The 23,748-nt window shown below is 40.4% G+C and overlaps 3 protein-coding genes across 6 annotated transcripts; 1 reads left to right on the top strand and 2 right to left on the bottom strand.

Annotated features, from left to right (window-relative positions):
• Window positions 1-148: 148 nt before the first annotated feature.
• Window positions 149-7,916, bottom strand: sephs1 (selenophosphate synthetase 1). Of its 4 annotated transcripts, none has more exons than XM_041939423.1 (11): window positions 7,894-7,916; window positions 6,582-6,608; window positions 5,934-6,056; window positions 5,687-5,783; window positions 4,708-4,811; window positions 4,437-4,544; window positions 4,150-4,304; window positions 3,935-4,025; window positions 3,733-3,832; window positions 2,685-2,897; window positions 149-1,910 (listed from the first exon to the last, which is right to left on the bottom strand). In XM_041939423.1, exons 3-11 carry the CDS (start codon window positions 6,027-6,029, stop codon window positions 1,696-1,698), a joined length of 1,179 nt encoding a protein of 392 aa, XP_041795357.1. In that variant the 5' UTR covers window positions 6,030-6,056; window positions 6,582-6,608; window positions 7,894-7,916; the 3' UTR covers window positions 149-1,695. The 4 variants fall into 4 exon arrangements, with proteins under 4 accessions (XP_041795357.1, XP_041795359.1, XP_041795360.1 ...); XM_041939425.1 differs by having other exon boundaries at window positions 6,582-6,623; window positions 7,894-7,910; XM_041939426.1 differs by lacking the exon at window positions 6,582-6,608 and having other exon boundaries at window positions 7,894-7,910.
• Window positions 7,917-9,333: 1,417 nt separating this feature from the next.
• Window positions 9,334-14,022, bottom strand: bend7 (BEN domain containing 7). The gene is made up of 10 exons (XM_041939739.1): window positions 13,959-14,022; window positions 13,320-13,397; window positions 12,881-13,234; window positions 12,451-12,570; window positions 11,432-11,784; window positions 10,728-10,835; window positions 10,452-10,569; window positions 10,234-10,347; window positions 9,919-9,960; window positions 9,334-9,392 (listed from the first exon to the last, which is right to left on the bottom strand). The coding sequence occupies exons 1-10, from the start codon at window positions 14,020-14,022 to the stop codon at window positions 9,334-9,336; spliced, it is 1,410 nt and encodes a 469-aa protein (XP_041795673.1).
• A 1,530-nt stretch (window positions 14,023-15,552) lies between these two features.
• On the top strand, window positions 15,553-22,534 carry prpf18 (PRP18 pre-mRNA processing factor 18 homolog (yeast)). The gene is made up of 10 exons (XM_041939033.1): window positions 15,553-15,709; window positions 16,721-16,798; window positions 19,045-19,146; window positions 19,242-19,355; window positions 19,626-19,772; window positions 19,987-20,055; window positions 20,346-20,486; window positions 20,591-20,662; window positions 20,750-20,905; window positions 21,797-22,534. The coding sequence occupies exons 1-10, from the start codon at window positions 15,644-15,646 to the stop codon at window positions 21,875-21,877; spliced, it is 1,026 nt and encodes a 341-aa protein (XP_041794967.1). The 5' UTR covers window positions 15,553-15,643; the 3' UTR covers window positions 21,878-22,534.
• The last annotated feature ends 1,214 nt before the right edge of the window (window positions 22,535-23,748 follow it).

The raw sequence follows: 23,748 nt of genomic DNA, 5'->3' as shown, positions 1-23,748 counted from the left end.
GGTATACAGCACATCGACAGCAGCTTTTCTGCAATTAGTAAAATGCAGACATACGAATGATTAGAAATGAATTAATCATACTGGTAACATTTAAACAATTGTACAAACACCTTAAACACATCAAAAACAGACACAGAAAAACAATCTATTATTAAGAGCAGTTTATTTTAAGAGGTGGGGTGGAGGTCTTGTTCCTGATATCCGTTTGCAGGGCTCGTATAGCTTTTTAAGGGTAAACTTCAAGCACTTTTAAGGTACCTAAGCAAAACATTTCCAGACTCTCAAAGCCTTTATCATCACATCTAAGTCGTTACTATGAATGCGTTTGTAAAAAATTAATTTTCCAGAATTCCTTTGTCACCACAGCAATCAGTGTATATTATCATTTTTTACCAGCTGTAATAATAAGCTTTGTGTGTTTTGGTCATGATTATTCAATGACGGCAAATTACAACAGTAGAAGACAGCAAATATGATGACAGAATTGTTTCATTTCAAATATTAAAAATGTTTTGGTTTCACATGAGTGATCATGTAGATGAAACACCACACGGTGCTGAAAAGGAGTATATTCAAATTCAAACATATGCTTAACCTTCAAAACATAATGGTCACAATGAAGCATTTTCCAAATGTTCAAGACTTTCATTCAGGATATTAGGATAAACGATGATCTGGACTCAGTTCAGCTGTAAACTTTATAACTGAGTCAGGCTGCTCTCGGCACATCTTCTGGCAACATTAAGACAGCAAAAATAAATGCACCAGATCAAGGCAACCAGCTCGCTGATTAGAGTGCTTGCTGTTAGCAACCCAGACTGCTTTTTATTGATGGACAATTCCAGGATCATACAGTGCAAACTCTATACACTGAATTTCCCTAAACATGATCACATGTGGGGAATGCAGAAGGTAGAAGGTTCATCTCCGGAGGGGTATGCAGATTTCTTTACATCTATGACTTAATCCACAATGGAGTGGCATCAGTTGATATTGTAAATGTCTACCTGCAAGTAGATCACATTTGATTTAGTCCATTCACATGTGTGCAACTCCCAGATAGCGGGCAAAAACAATCCATCTTCTATTTGAATATTTATTAGTTTGGGTGGGGACGATACAAAAAGTCAAAGTAATAAAAAACAAACCTTTCTGGTCACACTCTTTCAAGGCATCAGTTACAGCAATGAACTAAAACTAGGCTTTATAACTGTACAAAGTGAACGGACAAACAAAAGCACCATCACGCGGTCCACTTGCTTGATGAGAGCAACTTTAAAAGACCCAAGTAGGCAACAGACACCAGACTTTCAAAGATTCAAAATGAATCAACAGTATCTGATTATTGTCATCATCACCACCATCATCCTCTTATCAGAAGCTGCCTGCCAATCATGCACATTTAACATAAAGGAATACAACAGACACGAAAGGCAAATGGATTTTAAGTATGCTCTATTTCTTTACCATTTTTATCATGGGGATACTGCAGGTTGAGTCCACTGGGTGATGACATGCCCCCTTGGGCCACTGAGTGGGGCTGTTTTTCATGTAGATACACGCCAACCCAGTCTTTTCTGTGTACATACTATTTTGTGTATATATTTCAACACTCTAGGATGGTTTTGTAGTTTATGTGTCTAAAATCACTCAGCAGAGCTCTTGGGTTCCGGTCGATGATGCAGCAAAGGAGGATTAAGAAGTTGCACCAGGAGTTGGGTTGACATTCTGCGTGGCCGCTTGTGGCGCCACCTCTATGATCCGCGGTTTGTCAATGATGCGAGCCGTGCGGTTTCCTTTCTCTACAATCCCGATGATCCACGCTTGGTGGCCCTCGCCGTATTTTGGGGATTTGATCTCGGCACAGAAGCGGGCGGCCTGCTCCCGGGGCAGACAGATAAGCAGGCCTCCTGTAAAGAAGAGGGGATTTGGTCAGTCTCAGATGATGTTTTCAGTGTTGCTGGTGAGTGCTCAGCTCTCTTACTGCTCACCAGCACTGATTTAAGTGTTTGTTCTGATTCTGATGCTGATCACAGTATAGTTGTCCTAAGGGCTCGGGTGGCATTAGATGGGGCTGCATGCATTGGGTCTCATCCTGTCTTTCTGACTGGATAAATCAATACAGAATTAAAGGACCAGTGTGTAAGATCTAGGGGGTCTACTGGCAGAAATTGGCAGAAACTGAATATGATATACATAAGCATGTTTTCATAAGTGCACAATAATTAGAATGAGCTCTTTATATCTACAGAGGGAGCGAGTGCTCTTCCATGGAGTCTGCCATGGTGCACTGCCATGTTTCTACAGTAGCCCAGAATGAACAAACCAAACACTGGCTCTAGAGAGTACCTTTGGTCTTTTTCTCAACTTTCACAACCACCGTATGTTTGCCTACATGCTTGGAAAGAGAGGGGTGAGGCGAGAGGCATTCAGTGGGCTGCAATCTGCAACCTCACCGCTAGATGCCACTATATCCTGCACACTTGGCCTTAAATAACACCAGGCTTTTTCCACTTTCTCTTGTTCCACTTATATGTATCACTAGTAGCTTAAATTTTTTTTCTTGGCAATGTTACACAGACGACACAACAGGGCCATGTATACACACACACACACACACACACACACACACACACACACACACACACACACACACACACACACACACACACACACACACACACCTGATGTTTCAGGGCAGGTGCCATGCATGAGCCCAAACATGTTCCCACAGGCCTTGGACACCGAGGCCATCTTGCCGAGCACTGGGAGGTTGTGGATGACAAATGACACCTCGCTTCGCTGTTGCCGTGCCAACGTCTGAGCGTGGCCGAGGATGCCGAACCCTGTGATGTCGGTGGCTGCGTGAGCATTGAAGGTGTGCATGAGACCAGCCGCTACAAAACAAGACAGAGAAAGAAAGACTTAGAAGGACATCTGAATGACTAACTGGTTCATTACAGATGTGCATGATTCTGTTTTAATAGAGTGGGACAAACAGTGATTTACAAAGACTGTGATGGTGAACCATTATGTGCAATCTTGAATGTAGGATTGCGCACACATTTGTCAGCAAACGTTGTTACCCTCGCCAGTCGGCACCACAAACACTAGTCAGTTAAACTTATTAACATAGACATTTAGATAACAGGATGGTGTGGACACATTTAAGTAGCAAGCAGCCGACTGGTCTAAATTCAAGCATCTGTTTAAACGTCGGTGAAATTAGCCATTAGGAACATTCCTGCTCTGAAGCAACAAGTAACTATTATAATGACAGATACTGTAATTCAAGAATTAATCCTCATTACGTTCTTTATCAATGAATCAAGAGAGAAATCTAATGCAAGAAGTGGAGACAAAAGCACTTACTCGAATCATGTGTACCCTGTGAAATACTTGAAATCTATTACTGGGCATCTGTGTCCCAGTTTTCTATTTGAGAAGACCGGGTGTGTTGTAAACATGAAGCTATACTATGCAACTTCTAACTCGGTAGGAAACATTATCTTTGAGTATTTAAAAATTATCCCAGCCTGTTTTTTTACATTATTATCAGAAGCTACTAAACCATAGGAGGCCAAGTTGCTGCAGAGGCTTCTCCCATTCAGTGTTTCTCTGGCCAAGAGCTGATGTAGTTATACTCAACCTAACATGCTTATTTATTTGAAAAATGTAGTGTAAGCCAGTTATGTCTGCAAATCAATTATATAGACACATTCATAGTCTTACCTGTCCTGTTGAGCCGAGCCATGTTCATCATGGCTTCATGGTATGCCAGCTCTACATCTTCCCGGGTAACCACCAACTTGATCTTGTTCCACTTCTCAGGCTGACAGGTAAAAGAACAAAACATATAAAACCAATGGCACAACACATCCCAAAAAACAATGTGTCCACACAAAATTATTCACGAGTGAGTAGGCGGACTTACAATATCTAGCCACTGGTGTACTGCAACGGCCACTTGTGTTCCAAGTGGCTTGGTCAGCACCAACACATCTCCTGGCACTGCATTATCTGGCCTGGGAAATGTCAAACATGGCATCATCATGATTTTTTGCATTACAATAAAATTATGCATTTTTGAAGGCGTGAGTAGCAGAAACAGCAGAAACAAAGAAATATGTAGTAGGAAGTGATTCCCACATGATAAATTCGTTGGGCTGGCAGACTGTTGTAGCAACTCCTCCCATCACCACCCAGGGGTTGAGTACCGTCTGTCCGCCTGTTACAGATGTGCCTGCCTCCTCCGATGCATCCTTGAATCCCTGGATGATCAGTGGCATGACTTTGTCTCTCTCCTGTTAAGACCCAGGGAATTCAGAGCAGACACAGGAAGCACAGCATAATAATAAGTAAAACAACTGGTTCCTCGCAATTATTTTCCAGACACAAGATCCAAAAGTGAACGCATCAACAGACATGCCTCTTACCTTCTCTGACATTTTGTTGCTGACTCCCAGAAGCATCAACATATTGTCACACTCTGTCACTCCCATGGCGTACAGGTCACTTAGAACATTGGCACAAGCAATTCTTCCCTACAAAACAGAAATACTGAAAATTAAGCATATAAAGGGTTTGTGTGTAAAGTAGGCCTATGTCACACCCAACAGTGACATCCTTCCATTTGTTACATGGATGTACAATTATTAGAACCATAATGGGGCAAAAAGTAGTCCCCATAAAACAGGAGATCCATACCATCATGTAGGGGTCATCCACGATGGGGTAGATGTAATCTGTCGTCTGGACCAGAGAAAGGCCTCCATGTCTGAGAGGGATCACACAGGTGTCCATGCCTATGCCTTCAACAATAAAAGAGCTCTGTATGTGATGGTTTGAAGAGGCTAATGTTCTGTTGATGTATATGTGATAAGGTAGTGTACACAAAAAACCTTTAAGGACCAGTGTGAATGATTTAGTTGCATCTAGGGGTGATGCTTCTCACTTCACCACTCCCTTTCTGAGTATGTAGGAGAACCTACGGTGGCCATGAAACTGGCAAAAAATGTGAAAGGTGCTCTGTAGAGCCAGTGTTTGGTTTGTCCATTCTGGGCTGACATAGAAACATGGCGGACTTCGTGGAAGAGGACCTGCTCCCTCTGTAGATAAAAAGAGCTCAATCTAAGATAACGAAAACTCAATGATTCTTATTTTCTGGTGATTTCACATGAATGAAAACGTAATACTAAATATCAGATTCAAATAGATCCTCCTAAATCTTACACACTGGTCCTTAAATCAAAAAGAAGTCAGAGGGCTTCAGGGCAAGCAGAATGTGACTGCCGGGCTTTTATGGAGAAACAAAAACAACAACATAAAAGTAGTCTTGTTGTCGTGTGTCTGCACTGGTAGTCTGTTCACTTCAGAACTGAGGCTCAAGTGTCATTTAATACTTTTAAAGTAAATACATTTATAGCTTGTCATCTGGGGTTTACATGCAATACAGCAGGTAACTAGTGTAGGAGGGGCCACAGAGTTCAAGGTGTCCAACCACAGAGGAGATTTATTGTCACACCTTGGTGAGTGTCACTCATCTTCAATCACTTCATTTACTATATATCTAGCATTTTATCAGTTCTTCCTGTTGTGGTTAGAAAAGCTTCTGCAGACTGTTTTGGCCTTATTACTGTTTAGCAACTTGTTTGTTATTTTACTGCTACATGAAGATCATAATTACCTAATCGAGGCATAACTGCCCCCAGGAACTGCTCATCTTCTTGATAGTGGTTCTCCTGTAGGGTTTCTAGCAGCTTCTGTAACACATCTTGGGGCACCTGTGATTGAAGACAGCAGCCACCATTTTCAAGCATTATTTTTATATCATATCATATATCATATTGTGTCTTATCTGGTGGAACTCAAATTTGCGTAGCTATACAAAGACAATGATACATCCAAGGCAGCTTTTGACAGGGAGAGCCAACCTTGCAGCCTGTGCCCTTGAGCTCAGCGAAGCGTGTGAGCCGGAAGTTCTTGTCCAGCTCATAGCTTTCAGGGTTAAAGGACTCCCTCACGGACATGTCTGAAAAAAGTCTGGGTCTTCACCACTAGAATCATGTTGATGACCAGGACAGAGCAATGAAATTGGTGATTAGAAACATTGTTTGGGTGTCACAAAAGGCAAGAAGAAAATCTTGATAACTGCATAGACTTTAAATGATAAAGCATCTGTACAACCTAAAGCAACAGCACTGCAGTGAATCTGCCTTCATGCAGCTTATAATGTTAATTCTGTAAGACTGTGTCAGAGAGCTGCAACTAACAATTATTTTAATTGTCAATAATCTGTCAGTTCAATCTTGATTAATTGTTTAGTTTATAAAATATGAGGAAATAGTGAAAAATACCAGTTAATTTTCATTAAAAGTGCCTGTTAATGCATTCAAATGTTTGTTTTGTCTCACCAACAATCCAAAACCTAGAAGATATTCAGTTTATCACTCAGTGTACAATTATGTTAACAGAAAAAAAGCAGCAAATCATCACAACTGAGAAACTGGAAACAGGAAAATTACAATTAATTAAATAGCTGCAGATCAATTTTCTATGGATAAAATAATTAATTGACTAACCGTTTCAGCTCTTGTCATCTTTTGTCCCTGTGACAGAAATAACTACAGAGTTGAATCAACATTTATTAATAGTAAGTATCAATGATTTGCAAACAAAATATTACAGGTAATTACAGGTACCAAAGCCAGCTAACATTAAAAGTTAGCTGACTTTGGTACAAACATTTACATCACTTACATCAGCACCCCTCTGACACTGCCTCAACATTAAATTAACAATTCACAGGTGTAGTGTTTTTGTAGCTCTATTGGATTGGACTGTGTTACATTATCCAGATGTATGGCCGAGTTAAAATTACATTGATATTGCATAAATAAATTGAGAACAAAACAATAAACCCAGGTGTGATTTCGTTGTCATGCATAAAATTTAATACATTGTCAATTTCATTAAGAATTGCATCGCATCAAGGACTCAAAAACATCTGTCTGTGCCACTCACATCCCCGCTGGCAACATTACATTTTAAAATATGCTGGTAGACTCTTATATTTGTAATTTCAACAAAAGTAACAAATGAATGACCCACGATAACATGAACTTCTGGCCACCTGTTACAGAAGTCAGCCCAGTTATTGGCTGCGTATGACCCCAATCTGTTGTTTGAACTACTGCAACTTGCTAAAGGGGCCTCGGTCAGTGCGCTGTGGGAGTGTTCAAGACACAAAACGCTGCTAAGTTCATTCAACCCTCAGGCACTGGCTAACAATATTAGTGCTTACTAAGGGGAAACTCGTCTACTCGGTGTAATACACACCCCATTATGAACAACTGGGCGCTCAACTCTTACACAAATGTGGTGCTAGTGATAGCTACAACTTTCACGATAGGATTTATTTTTCTGGAAATGCAGTTTTTGTTCCCGTGCTAACGTTAGCCCCTGCTTGCAAACGCTGATCCATGCATGGAGTGATGAGCATGAGCACCTCTGTGCAACAAAGAGTGTCCGAGTTTGCAAGCTGTGATACATTTAGAAACACGGGCCATGCAGGACACAGCCTAAATGTGATACATAGTTATTAAAGTTAGCGCCAGCTCGTTGCACATGTAAGTTGAAAAGTTGCCGTAGAGCGCCGAACAAAAATGTCGGCGGCGGAAAAAATTAACCCTTTCCTGTCCCACGCCATGCGATGTGTGCAACATCAGACTTCGTATCAATAAAACAGCACTAAACACGCTACTTGTGTAAAGTTTATGATGATATGGTACAAAAGAAGTGTTTACAATTGCCAAAGATGCGATTTTAGGACCAAAGCGGAGTTATATTCTTGCAACATTTCCCCTTTAATTGCTCTGACCAGTTTATCCTTACCAGCTTCACGTTAGCGGTGGATCCCAACAGAAGAGCGGGGACGGCACCAGAATGCATTGGGGCCAGAATTGGGCGCCCTCCGACAAAGCCTGACGAAAAGTGGGACATGTCTGTCTTCTAACTCGGACTTGAAGACAAAAAAAAATCGAACGACTGCGTATAATTAAATATATTTAAATTAGTATATGTATCCGACCAGGCTTAATCTTCATAAAATACTATACGGTTTACAATACAAAGAGGAAAGCCACGAGATCTCAAAGGGTCCTCTGACTGCACAGTGGCGGCTTCAACATCCCCTTTAATGAGCTGTGAAGTCTGGCAACAAAATCTCTACAATGGAGTGTACCTTTAATTTACTGTTTTCCCTCCAATTGCACCTACAACAACATAATATGGCCTAAATAGTACTTAACAAAGGCTGAGGTTAATAAACTTGCATTCGTGAACTTATCTTTTGATAGAATTATATTAATTTTGCAGCAAATATGTTATTGCAGTGCTGTGTTACATTAGAACATTTATATGTTCATAATTATTAAGGCGTTTGTTTCAGGAATAAATTCAGCAACGTGAAGCCTGTTACTCATTTCCTCTGTCGTTAATTTTAATGTCTAGCATATGAAAATAAATACAAAAGCAAAAATGTCAAGAAACCATATTTAATGGTGGAAACAACTATTCATTTCATATGCACACAGAGCAGAAATGAAAGAAAAATGCTTTAATTCCATCACAGTATTAACAACAATAGCACTGATATGCATAGCCTAGAGATTCTAATGATGATAAGAAACAACTATTCATAGAATACTGTATATTTTTTATATTTTCAACCTATTTTTAGATAGCAAAATTGGCCAAAAATATTTCATTTATTTACTTTTGGATGTAATGTTTGTAATTGAGGCGGATGCTGCACTGCACATTACACCCATTGAAGTACTGGTCACTTAAAGGCACAATCCACAATGGACAACTTCTGGTAAAAAGTAACTTGTGCAAAATATATGAATGTTATACTGTTACAGTACTTCGTCTCATTATAGACTTGGGACTCTTCCTGCATGAGAACTAGGCAAGTATGCTTTTAAAGCCGGAACCTATAATGTAAACAATATGTCACCTCTAAACATGAAAATGGCCTGACATTGTTTAACAACTGTATAGTTCAATGTCTGTTAGCACAAAATCCCAGATGTGTCCAATGAAAAGTCTTAAGAATCACAAAAGGTTGAGTGAGTGTGTGTGAGAAAGAGAGCGAGAGAGAGAAAGCGAGTGTATCAGTATCATTAAGCAGGCTTCTCCTTCATTTGGTCCTATTGTTTTTTTTCCCTTTACATCCATAACACAGAGCTAAAGTGGCAAAATGCATCAAGTAAGAGAAGTAATGACGACAATCAACGAATGTGCAGTAAGGCCATTGTGGCAGCCCTTGAATCAACCACTCATGTTCACCTCTGCCCCTTTCACATTTGCAGGCTTGTTAGAGTCACAGCCTAAAAAGGAAGGAAGAAACGAAATGTTCAAATTCAAACTATCATGACCAGAAAAGCCAAAAACACAACTGTGTTCACACATTTGGTGGCTTTTTTTCCAGGTCTTGTAGCCTTCCTTGAAAAACAAAGTTAGAGTGCAGAAAGAGAATTACTATTGAGACAGTGTGAATGAAATAGGTGAAAGAGGGGGTATGGTGCATGGTGTGAAGATAATTAGCTGACATTTTGGGAAGCTGCGTGAGAATGTCAAATGTCACAGCAACAGCGTGACAAAGACATATGAGCCAATCAGCAACACCAGCTTGTGTGTGTGTTGTGACAGTGGTGAGAGGCAGAGACAATGTGGGTTCAGGGGGGTGGTTGACGGAAAGATGTTGTAAGATGGAGTTCTGATATAAAGGGAAGGGGGCAGACACAAAGATAAATGCAGACAGCTGAATAAATTGGTAGGATAGTGTGTGTGTGTGTGTGAGAGAGAGAGAGAGAGCTGCTTATGTGTGTGAACATTTGAATATGAGGTTCTTACTTGTGGAAGGTCCATTTAAGGCTTCTTCTGCTTCTGCAGCATCTGAGGAGCCAAAGGTAGAACAGGGTTTACCACAGAGCATCTTGTCTTTGCTAGACTTTGTAGCTGACTTATACTAGTAAACTTACTACTAAATAATAAATTAAATATAATAAAATAAATTCTTTTGAGCATGCACACGAAACCTTTTGCGTAATAAAACAGTATTGAATGGTCAAAGAATAATATTAGATAAAACATAAGTATACGTGTAAGCTACTTCAATAAAACAAGGCAAATAGGGTAAACACTTGGTAGCAGACTATATATCAGTACCTCTTTTCAGCCTCCTTCTGGCAAGTTTGATCTGATCTTGAAGGATCTGAACCCAATCACGTGGCCCCGGCAACTTATCTATTCTGTGTTCAGTGCAGTATTTCTCTGTAAACACTGGACAGAGTTCACACGACTATGTTAGTGTTTCCTCTGTGTCATTATTGTTGTACCTGGCACAAAGAGAGTGATTAAGTATTTTGTATCTGTCTCTTGCATACCTTTAATGGCACCCACAATGTTCTGGTCCAAGCCCTTACGGTTATCATTGAGCCCTCTCTTCCTTTTACCATTTGGCAGGGAGTTAGCCAGGGTAGCATCGTCGAAGAAGGCACACACCTTGCAACATATGCTTAGCCTTTAGTGAATGTAGCTTATTATTGATGTAAATTATTACATGTATGTGTTTTTAATAAAATGCAAATAACCAGTGATGCCACATGAGTGCACATTCAGAGGAGCGATGAATTGGCTCTTATAAATGTATAGATGCTCACCAGTTTCCTGAACAGCAGGCTGCCAGAGCGTGTATAGTTGACCAGAATGGAGTCTAGCTGAGCCTTTGAGATAAACACATCATAATCCTCTGCAAGACGCACCTCCGACTGAAAAAGAATCAAATAACACAATGTGTGAACCGGGACATATTACAGGAAAATGGCGCATTGAGAAATAAAAAGATAAAGTCAGTTTTTAGAAGGAAAAAGAGAAAACACTAACTCTAACCCTCAACAGAGTGCATCGTCGTGAGTTTAGTTTTGACTCACAATGTTTTTTAGATGTCATTGTAAAATGAAGCATGAGGATGACTGCAGAACTTAACATCTCATACTTTCTAAAAAAACACGATTTGAGACCCCAAGAGTTCAAGGGACATGATGGTCTTGCTGCAACAAAGCGCGTCACTTGGCAACAGCTTTTAATATATGTGCATCAAACCTGTTAAAGAGGGTTGGTAAAGGTTCATAATATCAATGGACACTATTTCCTTACTTCTGTTCTATATAAAGAAATCTGCAATGGAATAAAGACAGCATTACTTATTTGCATAAATTCAACACATGTATTTCCACCTGCAAGTTCTAGGATTTTTCAGATTAGGTGGATAATCTGAATTTTAAGTACTTTAGCTACTAATAATAATGTAATTACAGCAACAAATTAAGCATAGAAAAAAGACATATGGGAGCATGTATATTACCTCTAACAACTGAGGTTCCCTTAGTTGGCTCAGGAGAGGCTTGTGTGTGTTGTTGACAGTTGCTGGATTGTTCTGCGGTGGCAGTACTGAAACCCCAGAGGAGGCTGGATGGCTGTTGGGTGGAGATGAGTCTTGCTCTTTCTCACATTCTTCCCTCTTTCCAGATTCTGCAGGTGCGGGTTTGAGTGGCGATGCCTCGAGAGGGGCAAGAGCAGCTCTTCTACTACTGGTCACAGCAAGTGGTGCCACCTTATAGATTGGCCTCCTCTTGCGGGGCCTACAGCGAGGAGCGGGGCCTGGAACAAAACGAGGTTGGCATGGTGATGCTGCCTGTTCCTGTCTTTCCAAGGATGCTAGAAAAAGACAGTAACACATTATACTAGAAAATTCCCTATGGGAAATTTTGAAAGGGACACGGGGGGCTACTGCTGGGGGAACCATCTCTGTCAACATAGGAATTAAAACCATGACCAGAGTTAGTTTTGACAACTTGAGGTGGTTGTCAATGACGACAGAGCCACCCTGGGCAGAAACAGGCAGTATGGGCTATCAAAGTGTACTATATAGATCATCGGACTCAAAAGACCTTCCTAAGTAGCCATGTGTGAGAAATTTTTTCCTCGGGAAACAACTTTTCTTTTCATCGGGATGTAAAGACAGGTGGCATTTCTGCTTTCCCATTCATTCCGATGGAAAATTTTTCGCAGTTTTTTGCGTCTTACATCGCGAAAAATGAGTATTTTGTAGAGAAAAGTAATAGCACACCGATCCCAATCACACCGCACGTTTTGATATATAATTTGTCCTACAACTCTTCAAGCTGTAGGAGAAGTTAGGGGACAAAATTTTGGAGGATGATGAAAAATAAGAAGAAGTAACGCGCAGTATAACAATACTGGCCCCTGCAGCTATATCATAGCTGTAGGGGCAAGTGTCTCAGTGCGTTGCCCTGTGTCCCTAATTATCTCTCTCTTTCTCACTTTCTCTCAGTGTGTGAATGTTTGTGCCCATCCACTGACCTTTTTGAGTCTGCATCAGCCTCCTCATGGCACGCATTTCCTGCAAAATAGCCTGCAAGGTGCCCTTACAGTTACACATACAGCAGGGGGGGTCTGGCACAGCAGGAGGGACTACATCTGCTGGAAAGTCAGTGGTGCATTGGTTAGCGACTGTCTACCAAAACATGCAAACACAGACAGGTCCAATATGCTGTCTTGCCATGTCTGACAACCAAGTGTGTCTACTGTATGTGTGCATGAGTGTTTGACTGTCTTGTGTGGATAAACTTGCCAATCTCTGTGTAGTGTTTGTCCCTCAACAACAGAGCACTTGTCTGGTGTTCAGTTGTGCACACTATCTCCTCTCTATCCTATCAGCATCACTCTTCTTTAGGAAAACAAAGCTGTGTCTGTTGCTTTTCTCCCCTTCTAACATGCTTTGGTACCCTACCGTTGGCTTCGTTCACTTTGATCAGATCCTTGCTGTTGGTGAGGATCCTCACGGCTTTAGAGCGGGTGCTGTACTGGCCACAGACTGGACCGTTTGGGATGCTGGCGGATATGGACGAAGGTGAAGGCCCTGGGTCCCCTGCACAGTTCCAGCTGTTGCTGTGGTGGTCATCTGACACAAGAGATAAAGGTGCAGGCTGATGTGCCCAGGTCAGATGCCCATCCTGGGGCTCCTTTGTTAAGCTGTCCTGCTCTGTTCCCACACGCTGATATACCCTGCCAGTCTTATCGCTCAGAAGCCTCATCATTCCTGTGATTTGCCTCTTGATCTTGATGCCCTCCTCCTCCACCCAAACTACATTAAGAAAGAAGGGTGTTGGCGTAATTAGTGAGATCTGCTGTGATATATCATAGAAATTAAGCCTTACTATGGCACATACCATCAGGCACAGCAGGGCCCTTCGGCTCTCCGTTGGCATCTTTGCAGCTGGGATTCATCATATATGAAGGGTCAGAATCTGCAGGGAAAGCAGCAGGGCTTTGTTATGAAGTACTTTCAATACTGCTGTAATGAAATGAATTATTATTCACAATAAGACCTGTGTGACAGATAGTTGCAGAATGCTGCTGAGGCCTTTTGCATTGTAACGATGAAGCTTGTGTAGTCTGATAGGGACTGTGATGTCAACCGAAGCAGACCCCCCCTCCCATCCCATGCAGAAACCACCACCTGTAGGTGGTATGAAGTAGTGTAGTCAGCAGAGGTGGCCTAGAGCGCATAGCTTCAGCAAAAAGTGAACAATTCAAGCTGCGTGTTGTATGTTCAGAATGCGCATCATGATTTTGGACAACTGGTTTACTTGATTCTTGAATCTATGTGACCAGGAGGGTTTTTTTTCACATGTAGGACTTGAACCATCAGAGAGTTAGCTGCTGGTTAAAACCGAGGCGCAGACTGTGGGCATTGTGGTGGCCACCGCTTTTGTTTACAGAGTCGTCTCTGCTGGCACACAGCGCCAGACAAACACCCAGACACAGACGCGCGTCTTGCAAGGTCTTGCATTCATTCAGCAGCCTACCTTCATCCGTGACCAGTTTAAAGCTCTGTGACTTCCTTCGCCTCTTCCGTTCCCCAAACTCCATCTTCGGGGGGGAATGTAGTCTACAGTAAGTCGTGCAGTCGAAAATCGCTCCTCAGAAAGACGAAATCAGTGACCAGGATACACTCAGCGGAATCACTGTCCGCCTGCCTTATTAATCAGTTAAATTTCTCCTCAGGCTGCGCTACAGATCCTGTCATCGGCAGATTTCTACCGCGTTAATTGACTTGATTAATTCTATGCAGGCTGTGGTCTGTTCTCGTCCCCAGCATGATGCCGTTCTTCCCTCCCGCCATGTAAATAAATTAATGACTTTAATATTAAAAATTCGTCACATATCCCTTTGCGCCACCTGATGGTAAGTTCTCATCTAAGAGGTCGAGTCACACATTTACCACTGTAGCGTCCTGACAATGGACTTGGATTTGAACAAAATCAGTAAACGAGACCAGACTGCAAACATTCTGCAACTTTTTTATTCTGGATTCTTAGAAATATTTATCTCTTACTATTAATGCTTTCATTATTGTTGGAGGGGCTCATTTTCTTGATTAGAAAAACTTAAATGACCACCTCTAATGTTTGACCGGAGCCAGTATCCTGCTGAAACTCTCAGTTTAAATATTACAGAGAACAAAATATAATCTCTTATGACAAGCAGGACTCAGATTGTATTCTGAATATATTTTCTTAGATAGTGGATATTCATATCTGCTGTATCTGAAGCTGATGTAGTGCACCAGGGGGTGAATTCTTCCTCTCTCCACTCAAGACCTTGCTTCAGACAACTGTATAGGGAGCACTGAGTCATTTGTGACAGGAGCAGGTCATTTAAGTTGGTGGCACTTTTCCCATCATTTCCTTCATTTCCATTTTCCGCTCTTGGTAAAATAGGCTGATACCCACATTGTGAATAGTCATCTGCCAAACCTAAAACCTCCCAGCTCGTAAATAGCTTTGCTATTGAAAGAAATGAAGCATTGGCTGTCTGCTTTGAATTTCATTTAGTTATTTATATTTTTGGAAATGCAGCGAAATATAGCAACATAAAGAGGTCAGATCAGACAGAATAAACTTAAAAATATTAATAGTATACAGATATTCAAACAGTGCTTTGGAGGAAACTGTATGGGCATGCCAATAAAGCCATACTGATTTTAATAAATCAAGGCTGTTTGTTCGAAAATTCTTGGCAGACATTGGCAGAGAAATAGATGGCTTCAGCTGAGAGAGAATGGAGCTTGGATCAACAGCCAACACTGACATATATGACTTTTTCCACATATCCTTAAACAGCAGTAGTAAAAGTTGCAACTACACACCCATATCCACACAACAACACATACAGCAATATCCTTGTTGTTTTATTGTGCCCAAAGGAGAGTTCTTGGTCTTGGAATTGCAAGCTTTGATGTTGGTATCGATGCAAAACACTCTAAGAAACTAAGTCTTAAATAGTCTGCTAAACCAAGTTACATTTAATTTTATATTTTATTTTGAAGCAAAATCATCAAAAAAGGACTAAGGACTCTTATACTGAAAGACTGTAATCGGGCTTTTAGGCTAACTTCCGGTTTGAACTTCCAGCAGTGAAATTCGTCCTGCTAAATGTGTGGTTATTTGTTTATATAAACGACTAAAACGGCCACAATTACCTTATTGAAATGGATATACTGAAAGCTGAGATCGCAAGGAAAAGGAAACTCCTCGAAGAAAAGCAGCTTGTCAACGTGAGTAGTCGATGACGCCGCTTGTTTTTGTTAGCACTGTAACTTAACGTTAGCCCTTTTGCTAAAATGTTGACTAGCATTTGCGGTCAACGCTGTCTTTTCTGTCCAGAAACTTCGATGTTTTTACATGTACTGATCGATTGTTCATACAGTATTGTAGTCCACACACAGTGCAACATATAGCTAACGTTAGTGTCTTGAACATTGTGGGACTGACAGTAACAGTTAAGGTAATAGTAATTGTGCCATGTCAAGGTAATCAAAATAGCCAGGTAGCTAGCAAATAACGTAACGTAGGCGTAACGTTAGATTATCATCATCATGTAGACTGATACTCACTCTGATATTCGGCTTAAAATAGTAAATTAGCTGGGCTTGCCCTCGGCTGCAGGAAACCATTTAAACTCAAAACTGTAACTATTGACTTAAAACGTTGTTCCACACCAAGAAGAAAACCCATTCAGTTAACTACTAATGATACTAATGATATTAATAATAATGTGTTGGAAAGAATGGAATAAGCTCATGGATAGATGAACAGCACAGCAGGAGTCTTGACAGCCTCATATTGTGGCTATACAGTGTCTCTCTTGAAATTAGACTGGTACCTGAAAAATGTCATAATACCATGTTAACTTTCTTTAATATGACACCTCCAAATCGTGCCCACATTCAGCAAAACTTCAAGCCTACGAATTTGGAGACATTGCTTGGTTGCTTTGTTGGCCTTATTGTGTGAAATTACTAACGAGACGCTTACATACAGCAGCACGATATCTTGTCACATTTAGTCCAGCATAGAGGGGAAAAAAAAATAGTTGTGTTGCATGAATTGTGAGCTATTTTGTATTATAATGTACTCACTACAGTGTCATAGGGAAAGAGAGTAAAATAAATTAGCACATGGCATTTTTGCTGTGAGAGCACTGCCATATCATCCCACACTTGTCATTGCGTTGCACATGGAGTGTATTTAAAAATGTTAAACAAGTTGGTTATCTTTCTTTTCAGGACTCCAAAAAATTCTTCAAAAGGGCTGATCTTGCACGCAAGGAACAAGAAGATTACTTCAGAAGATGTGGATATAAGGTTAATGTCAAGATCTCTCTCTCTCTCACACACACACACACACATCTAAACCATTGCCTTTCTTCAGTTCAGTTTTAGCTTATGATTAGTGTGACACTGAAATAGTGTAATTAAACAATGTGCCAGGAAAGAAAATAAAGGTAGGCTTTGGTGCTCAGGTGTATATTAGTGTTTGTATGTGTGTTTACTGTGCTGTTTCTCCCCAACCTGCCTCTGCTGCCTGAATCTGTAGGTTCAGAGAGAGACTCCTGACAGCCAGGTATGGGACTGCACAGTGAAAGTAGCTGACAGGATGCATGATAAAAGGACAATACACGCTGTGTCCCAAAGGCTTCGACTTCCTTGGCTCCCTTTCTGAAAGTTCAGTCTTTAAAGCCAGTGAGGATAAAAGCAGAAATAACATGGTGGAGATGTCTTTACTTTCAAGTGTGGGTTGATAGAAATAACCCCTCGAGGGCTGAGTGTTTTCGTGCAAGAAAATTAGATAAATTCAACATCAGACAACTCAGTTAATCAGTAAATGTATACTAATGTGAAATCAGACCTGTAGAAAGTGAATTTTTCACCAGCTCTCCAGCTAATTTTGATTCATGAATTTAGCATTTGACAATCAGGGCTGTACTGAATGTCATTTTGTTACATTCAAGCCTCTATTGCGGTTTTCGAATGAAGGTTCCAATGTCTCTCTTCAAATTTTGAGATATCATCACCCTAAAAAATTAAACAAATAAAAAGTTGTTGAACAAAATCCTCAATTTGAACCCAATCCAACCGAACATTAGCCAAGCTGAGATAATTCAGAGAAAGTACACTTTTCAAATGATATGATTTCGACTGTCTTATTAATACAGATGTGTGGTTCCTTTGTGTGTGGCAAGCAGGGGAGAAAACAGTTTTTTGACCACAGTGAAATTGTTGTTTTTGAAAGGCTGAACACCAACAAACAAGAACTGAAGCAGAATATTTCATTAGATAAAAACATGTTCTGGAATTGTTAAAAATTAGACCTCATGTGTCAGAAACAATCCTACCAAGCCACTGCTGGAATCTAATTATACAAACGGTGTAGTACTAATCATATTAGATTTGCATAATCTTTTTTCTGTGACTGTGCAGAAATACAAGGTTTAAACAGAATGAATAGACAGACAAAAACAAACCCCCAAAAAAAAACTATCTGGGCAGAATTCAAATGTCAATGTTATTAATGAAGCTTGGAACTATTCAGTACAGCCCCATTGAAAATTCATTCAAATTCACCCGCATTATATGAATTTGCTGCTACTTGTGACTATCTTGTACTTCTAATACTCCACCATTGCTGATATTTATGCTTTTAGCAATTCATTTATATGTGCAGCAACCACAATGACAACTGGACTATATGCTGGACTAGTTATGTGTTACAAACTATTTACAAACTCAGCAACAATCACGTCACAGAGCAAGGGAACAAGGAAAGGAGTCTCCGAAGCCAAAGTGGGACACAGATATGGTTTGGATTTCAGCATGGGATACTGAACTGAACAAAAAATAAATAAAGAAAAATTCTGTTATCCGGCTGCATTTCTTATTTTGCACATAATCATTGACAGCATCTTTAATATTTAGGCCAACTTTACGTTTTCCCTGATTTTGTGTCACTAGTTTGCTAGTTGCTCTATGGAAAACATTTATGTTCTACTTTGTGCAAGGCTTAAAATGCCAATCTTACAGAGCTAAGCTCTTTGCATACATGTAGTACACTGTGTTTATTTGGGCTAGGGCTTTTGTTTGTTTGACAGCTTTGCATAATTAGTTTATGTTTGTTCTTTTAGATTGTGCTCCTTAAACCACAATCTAAGAGTGCCGGCAAGCATGTGCCCATGAAAGCATGATCTGATAGCACACTTTAAGTTTCCGTGTTGCAAAGAATATGTTTTGCCTGTGATTAGGCTTTCAGTGATGCAGCCAGCATTCAAGTTCCACTAAAGGAAAGTTATTGGATTAATTTGATATTCAATATGCTTGCTTTATTTGTTAAGTTATTAGGTGACTTGTCTTAATCAAAGCACTACAGGTAAGATAAGGGTGCGAATGTGTGCAATCCCATTTATCACAGTGACACACACTCTGCAATCTGGAGGTCTTGCAGACATTGCAGATGCTTTGCACATATCCCAGTTATGAATTCTGGACCTTCATGTTACCTCTACAGTCCTCCAATAACCTCAGCGTATTTCCTTTCCCTCCACATCTTCTTGAAGATTGATAAGAAGGAAGACGATGAGCCATCCACCTCAGCTAATCCAGTGTTAGAACTGGAACTAACAGAAGAGAAGCTGCCAATGACACTGTCACGACAGGAAGTGAGTCAATATAAAATATTAACACATCCCTCACAGTAATTTTTCTGTCCATATTACAAGTTAAATGTGTCTGTTGCATTGCTGTGTTTGTGTAGGTAATTCGAAGGCTGAGAGAACGAGGGGAACCAATCCGGCTGTTTGGAGAGTCTGACTACGATGCCTTCCAGAGACTCAGAAAGATTGAGATTTTGACCCCAGAAGTAAACAAGGTAGGGCTGAGTGGGTCTTGGAGTGAGACACACCATGCACTGAAGATATGCTGATTCAAGTCTGTCCTATGCAGAGAGAAAAAAATTCATAGAAACCTCTTCAATGAAGAAAATGTCAGTACCGTCTTGATGCCCGGCCTTCTGTACACTTGTAGTGTACCAGTTATTCACATATTCTTGAGTGAATAAAGATGGATGTGCTTTTTCTTATGTGATAGTTTTAAGCACACTACGCTAATTGACATTGTTTAATGCTGCCTCTGTGTTTAGGGCTTGAGGAATGACCTGAAAGCAGCCATGGACAAGATTGACCAGCAGTATCTGAATGAAATAGTTGGAGGAACAGAGTCAGGAGAAGTGGACACACAGCACGACCTGAAAGTGCATGAAGAAAACACCACTATTGAAGAACTGGAGGTACGTGGCCTACGAACAGGGTCAAGATTTTGTTTCAGTTAGATTAAATTATGGGCAATCTTTTGATAACTTTTCAGTGATTTTGTAGTGCTGGAACATTGTTTTAAGGTTCACTGGAATCATGAACATTTCTGTCAGTTATACATGTCCTTGTCATCTTTAGTAAGTTATGACTGTGATTTTGTTGGTTCTGATGACTAAAATGCTCTTGTAGGCTCTTGGTAAAACCCTGGGCACTGGAGATGATGATGGAGACCAGGATGTAATCCACAAGTTTTTGAGGGTAAGGCAAGACAATAATGCTCTGCCTCTGTTCTAGAGGGAGCTGTTGGATAATAAATGTTTACACCACTACTGTGGCTGCTGCTCATGCTGCTGGTCTTCATTCATTTACAGAATTGCTTTGCAGTGTTGTTAAGTAGATGAAGAGAAGCTATTTTGATGGTGGGATGTTTTTTTGTGATCTATTCTAACGCTACCAGTCAAGAATGAATAATCATGATTCAACTGGTGTTCGTCACTATTTCAGTTCTTTGTAATATTTTGTTAACATTTTACTTTGTTGATTTCCAGTTTCTTCTCGGTGTTTGGGCCAAAGATCTCAACAGTCGAGAGGACCACGTGAAGCGAGGTGTTCAGGGCAAGCTGGCCAGTGCAACCCACTCACAGACTGAGTCTTATCTCAAACCTCTCTTCAGGAAGCTCAGGAAGAAGGTACCATGTGTGGAGACAGTCAAACAAGCTGCAGAAATGTTGTATATAGGGTGTTGATATAAGTGTTTCTAATCATTCGAATGTATTTTTGTTATCTCTTTCAGAATTTACCAGCTGATATCAAAGAGTCAATCACAGACATCATTAAGTTCATGCTGGAGAGAGAATATGTCAAGGTATGTTATCTGTATAACACTGCTTTTTAACCATGTTAGTCCCTTTATTAATTTACAGCTTTATTATCTTCGTTCACATGTGTCCAGGCAAATGATGCTTATCTGCAGATGGCCATTGGTAATGCTCCCTGGCCTATCGGTGTGACAATGGTAGGTATCCACGCCCGTACAGGGCGAGAGAAGATCTTCTCCAAGCATGTGGCCCACGTTCTCAATGATGAGACCCAGAGAAAATACATCCAGGTGAGAATGTGAGATTATCCCTGCAGATACTCACCAAAGCTCTGTTGGTTTAGGTTTTGTTTCCCACACAGTGACCCTCAAGATCAAACACAGGCTAATAATGATTACTGGGTCATTAGCCTGACAGAGGAGGAATTTAACACTTTCACCTTTGCTGTATCCTCTATATTAAACCCATGACAGCTTAGACACCATGTGCCCACTTTTCAAAGTTAAATGTTGACATTGTGAACGGAAAGCATTGGAATTACAAAATATTTCTAAAAAATGCCTGATGCCCAGTAACAAAGCATCAGGCATATATTTTTTTTCAACGTATGAAATGCCATTTTCAGGCTATTGTGAAATTTGCACTTCAAATTAGAATGATTTTTATTCCCATTGTTACTTTGATTGCCTAAGTAGAGGTGCAATGTTTATTATCTTGATAACATTTTTGTGTAGAAATGTTCTATTTCTAAAATCAGAAAGACACATATTGACATATTCTTACACTGTAGCCACATACACGAACATAACTGTATGACTGGTATTCATAAGGGACCATTCCTGTGCTGAAACCTGCAAACACAGTAGATATTTTGCAGGATTTGCAAATTTTGCTGCATTGTTCTGTTCAGTGTACAGTCACCACACCTGCCTAAATTGGCATAGAGAGGAGGTCAGGGTTGATCATGTGATCATATAGTAGTCACTAGAAGTCAGCAGATGATGTTATACATCAATTTGCACATAACACCCCATATAATATTAAGGTCTAAACACAAATAGCTGCGTATGTTGCGAGGCATTTTGAGAAACAGTTTCACCAGGTGTGATACAGTTGTCCCATTTTTCTACATTTCATTGCAACCTTAATTTCCTTTCTGTGTTTTTTTTTTCTTTGTACAGGGACTGAAGAGGCTAATGACTATCTGCCAAAAACACTTCACGACTGATCCGTCAAAGTGTGTGGAGTACAACGCTCTTTAACCTCTACCTTTCGCTTAACTTGTGTCAAGGTTGTCAGGTCAATTGTATCACATTTCTAAATGGGTTTTTTTTTTTCACAGCATGGCATGACTGAATTGTGATTGTGACAGGAATCTCGCAAAATCTTGTTTTTCAATTGCCTTAGAGTGCATTTTGAAGAGGAACTGTCTGGGAAAATACGTAACTCAAACCAAGTTTGAGTGTGCAAGAGCTGTTCTGTACAGTCAGAAGTGAGTAATGAAAACCTCAGATTTAGCAGTACACACACTCAACAACCCTCTGAGTCTTATTAGGCGTCTCTTGTGAACTACTGGGATAATCGATGCACCTGTCGTGCCCTGATAGTCAAAAGTCTTCAGTCCTTTTTGAGAACATGTCTTTTTATGAATGCTGATGAATGCAGGACGTTGTTCTGTAAATGTTGACACCGTAATTTTTGCGAAGATTATTTTCATGATGTGGCAAGCAAAGTGTCATTTGCCAAGGAAGATCCAGTAGTGTAAGTTTTATTACACCTGAGATATTATAGATATTTCTTAACTCTTTATTGACATGCTAAAATCAATGCAGATTCAGTTCAATGTGGATGTTTTTATGTTTAAACCAGTCAACGTGTCCCTGTGCTATCTTAATAAGGAAATAAAAAAGTGTTTTTTCGCACCAGCTGTTGTGATTGTTAGTTTTTATGCAGTTTGAAGTTAATTTCCTTCTTCAAGATACATTTTGCCCTGTAATTGTCGAGATTTGCTCTTTTGTCTCCTGCAGCTGGACTGCTGAATGGGACTATTTTTTGCTGCCATCCTCTATTTTGTCAATAGAAAATGCATCTGCAGGAAACAGTTTCTTATAAATGGCTCTCTGCGAATGTGCCATGACATGCTTCAGTAAAATTTTGTATTGCCTGTTGTGTGACTCGAGCTCATTAAGAAAGTACTAGTAAGATGAAAGTAGCTAATTAAGGAATCAGTGTGCTATTATGTGCTCTGCTGAACAGCAGTCCAAGAAACAAGATTTGCAACAACCGACTGCTGATGGAGACCTTCCAGTAGTTTGCTAAGATGGGAATGTCCAGCGTCACACACTGACCTTATTACACTGAGTAACCATGGTGATCTGATCTGCTCCTTGTGGTCATAGTGTGTTCTCGGCTGCCTGAACCCACGTCACCACTGTTTCAGTCCGTCGGCTCTGACCACGTCACTACTTGACGCTCAGCTGGACAGGTTGACAGTTGTTGGCAGTACAAATACTGTGAAGTGGTGCTGGGTTTTCCTCTGAAATTTCACACTTCACAGCACCAACATCTAAAGCACTACAAAGAAGATGATTGTTTTATTTACCATCAACAGTGCAGGAACATTTGAACTCAATAGTTTGAAATAATCTCAGCAGTGATTTTACATTTATTCACCCGGGGAGTCGTTTATCTGCTTGTCCTTGACATAAAGTATGTTAAATATTTTGGCCTTTGTCCAGTCTAATCTGTTGTGTCACTGTTAGCTGCAACGTTTGTTTAGCCAAAGCCTTGACTGTCCAGTGGAAAGTATTTGCAGTTTAATGTAAATTAACAAGGAACCCTGTGTGTTAATGTATCTGGGAGTTTGTGTGAGTTCTGTTATCTCCCACTCCAGAGAGCAAATATTTCATTTTAGGTGGACATCCGAGAGATCGAAAGGGAACTAAATTAAATTCCTAAACATAAAAAAAACTAAAAGGCTTACTTTGAGTGCACAGTTGACCAATTTGAAAGAAGAATGGCATGGATGAATGAAACCGTCAGCACAACGTGGCACGGTGTTAGGTGAGACGGGGCATGAGAAACGCATTGTGAGCTCAGGCAGACGTCAGACTCGTCAGTCCAGAACACATGC

The sequence above is a fragment of the Chelmon rostratus genome, chromosome 6 (genome assembly GCF_017976325.1).
Source record: "Chelmon rostratus isolate fCheRos1 chromosome 6, fCheRos1.pri, whole genome shotgun sequence".
NCBI classification, from domain to species: Eukaryota; Metazoa; Chordata; class Actinopteri; order Chaetodontiformes; family Chaetodontidae; genus Chelmon; species Chelmon rostratus.
The sequence above is the reverse complement of the archived record's forward strand: the minus strand, read 5'-3'. Positions and strand labels throughout refer to the sequence as shown.

Coding starts and splice junctions, on each gene's coding strand:
- sephs1 (XM_041939423.1), bottom strand. CDS start 6,029: ATGTCCGTGAGGGAGTCCTTTAACCCTGAAAGCTATGAGCTGGACAAG. Junction 5,784..5,933: donor TCAAGGGCACAGGCTGCAAG/GTTGGCTCTCCC, acceptor CTTCAATCACAG/GTGCCCCAAGATGTGTTACA. Junction 4,812..5,686: donor GGCAGTTATGCCTCGATTAG/GTAATTATGATC, acceptor TTATTGTTGAAG/GCATAGGCATGGACACCTGT.
- bend7 (XM_041939739.1), bottom strand. CDS start 14,022: ATGGAGTTTGGGGAACGGAAGAGGCGAAGGAAGTCACAGAGCTTTAAA. Junction 13,398..13,958: donor TAAACTGGTCACGGATGAAG/GTAGGCTGCTGA, acceptor CTTTCCCTGCAG/ATTCTGACCCTTCATATATG. Junction 12,571..12,880: donor CAAAGTGAACGAAGCCAACG/GTAGGGTACCAA, acceptor CTGACTTTCCAG/CAGATGTAGTCCCTCCTGCT.
- prpf18 (XM_041939033.1), top strand. CDS start 15,644: ATGGATATACTGAAAGCTGAGATCGCAAGGAAAAGGAAACTCCTCGAA. Junction 19,773..19,986: donor CCACTATTGAAGAACTGGAG/GTACGTGGCCTA, acceptor ATGCTCTTGTAG/GCTCTTGGTAAAACCCTGGG. Junction 20,906..21,796: donor CCCAGAGAAAATACATCCAG/GTGAGAATGTGA, acceptor TTCTTTGTACAG/GGACTGAAGAGGCTAATGAC.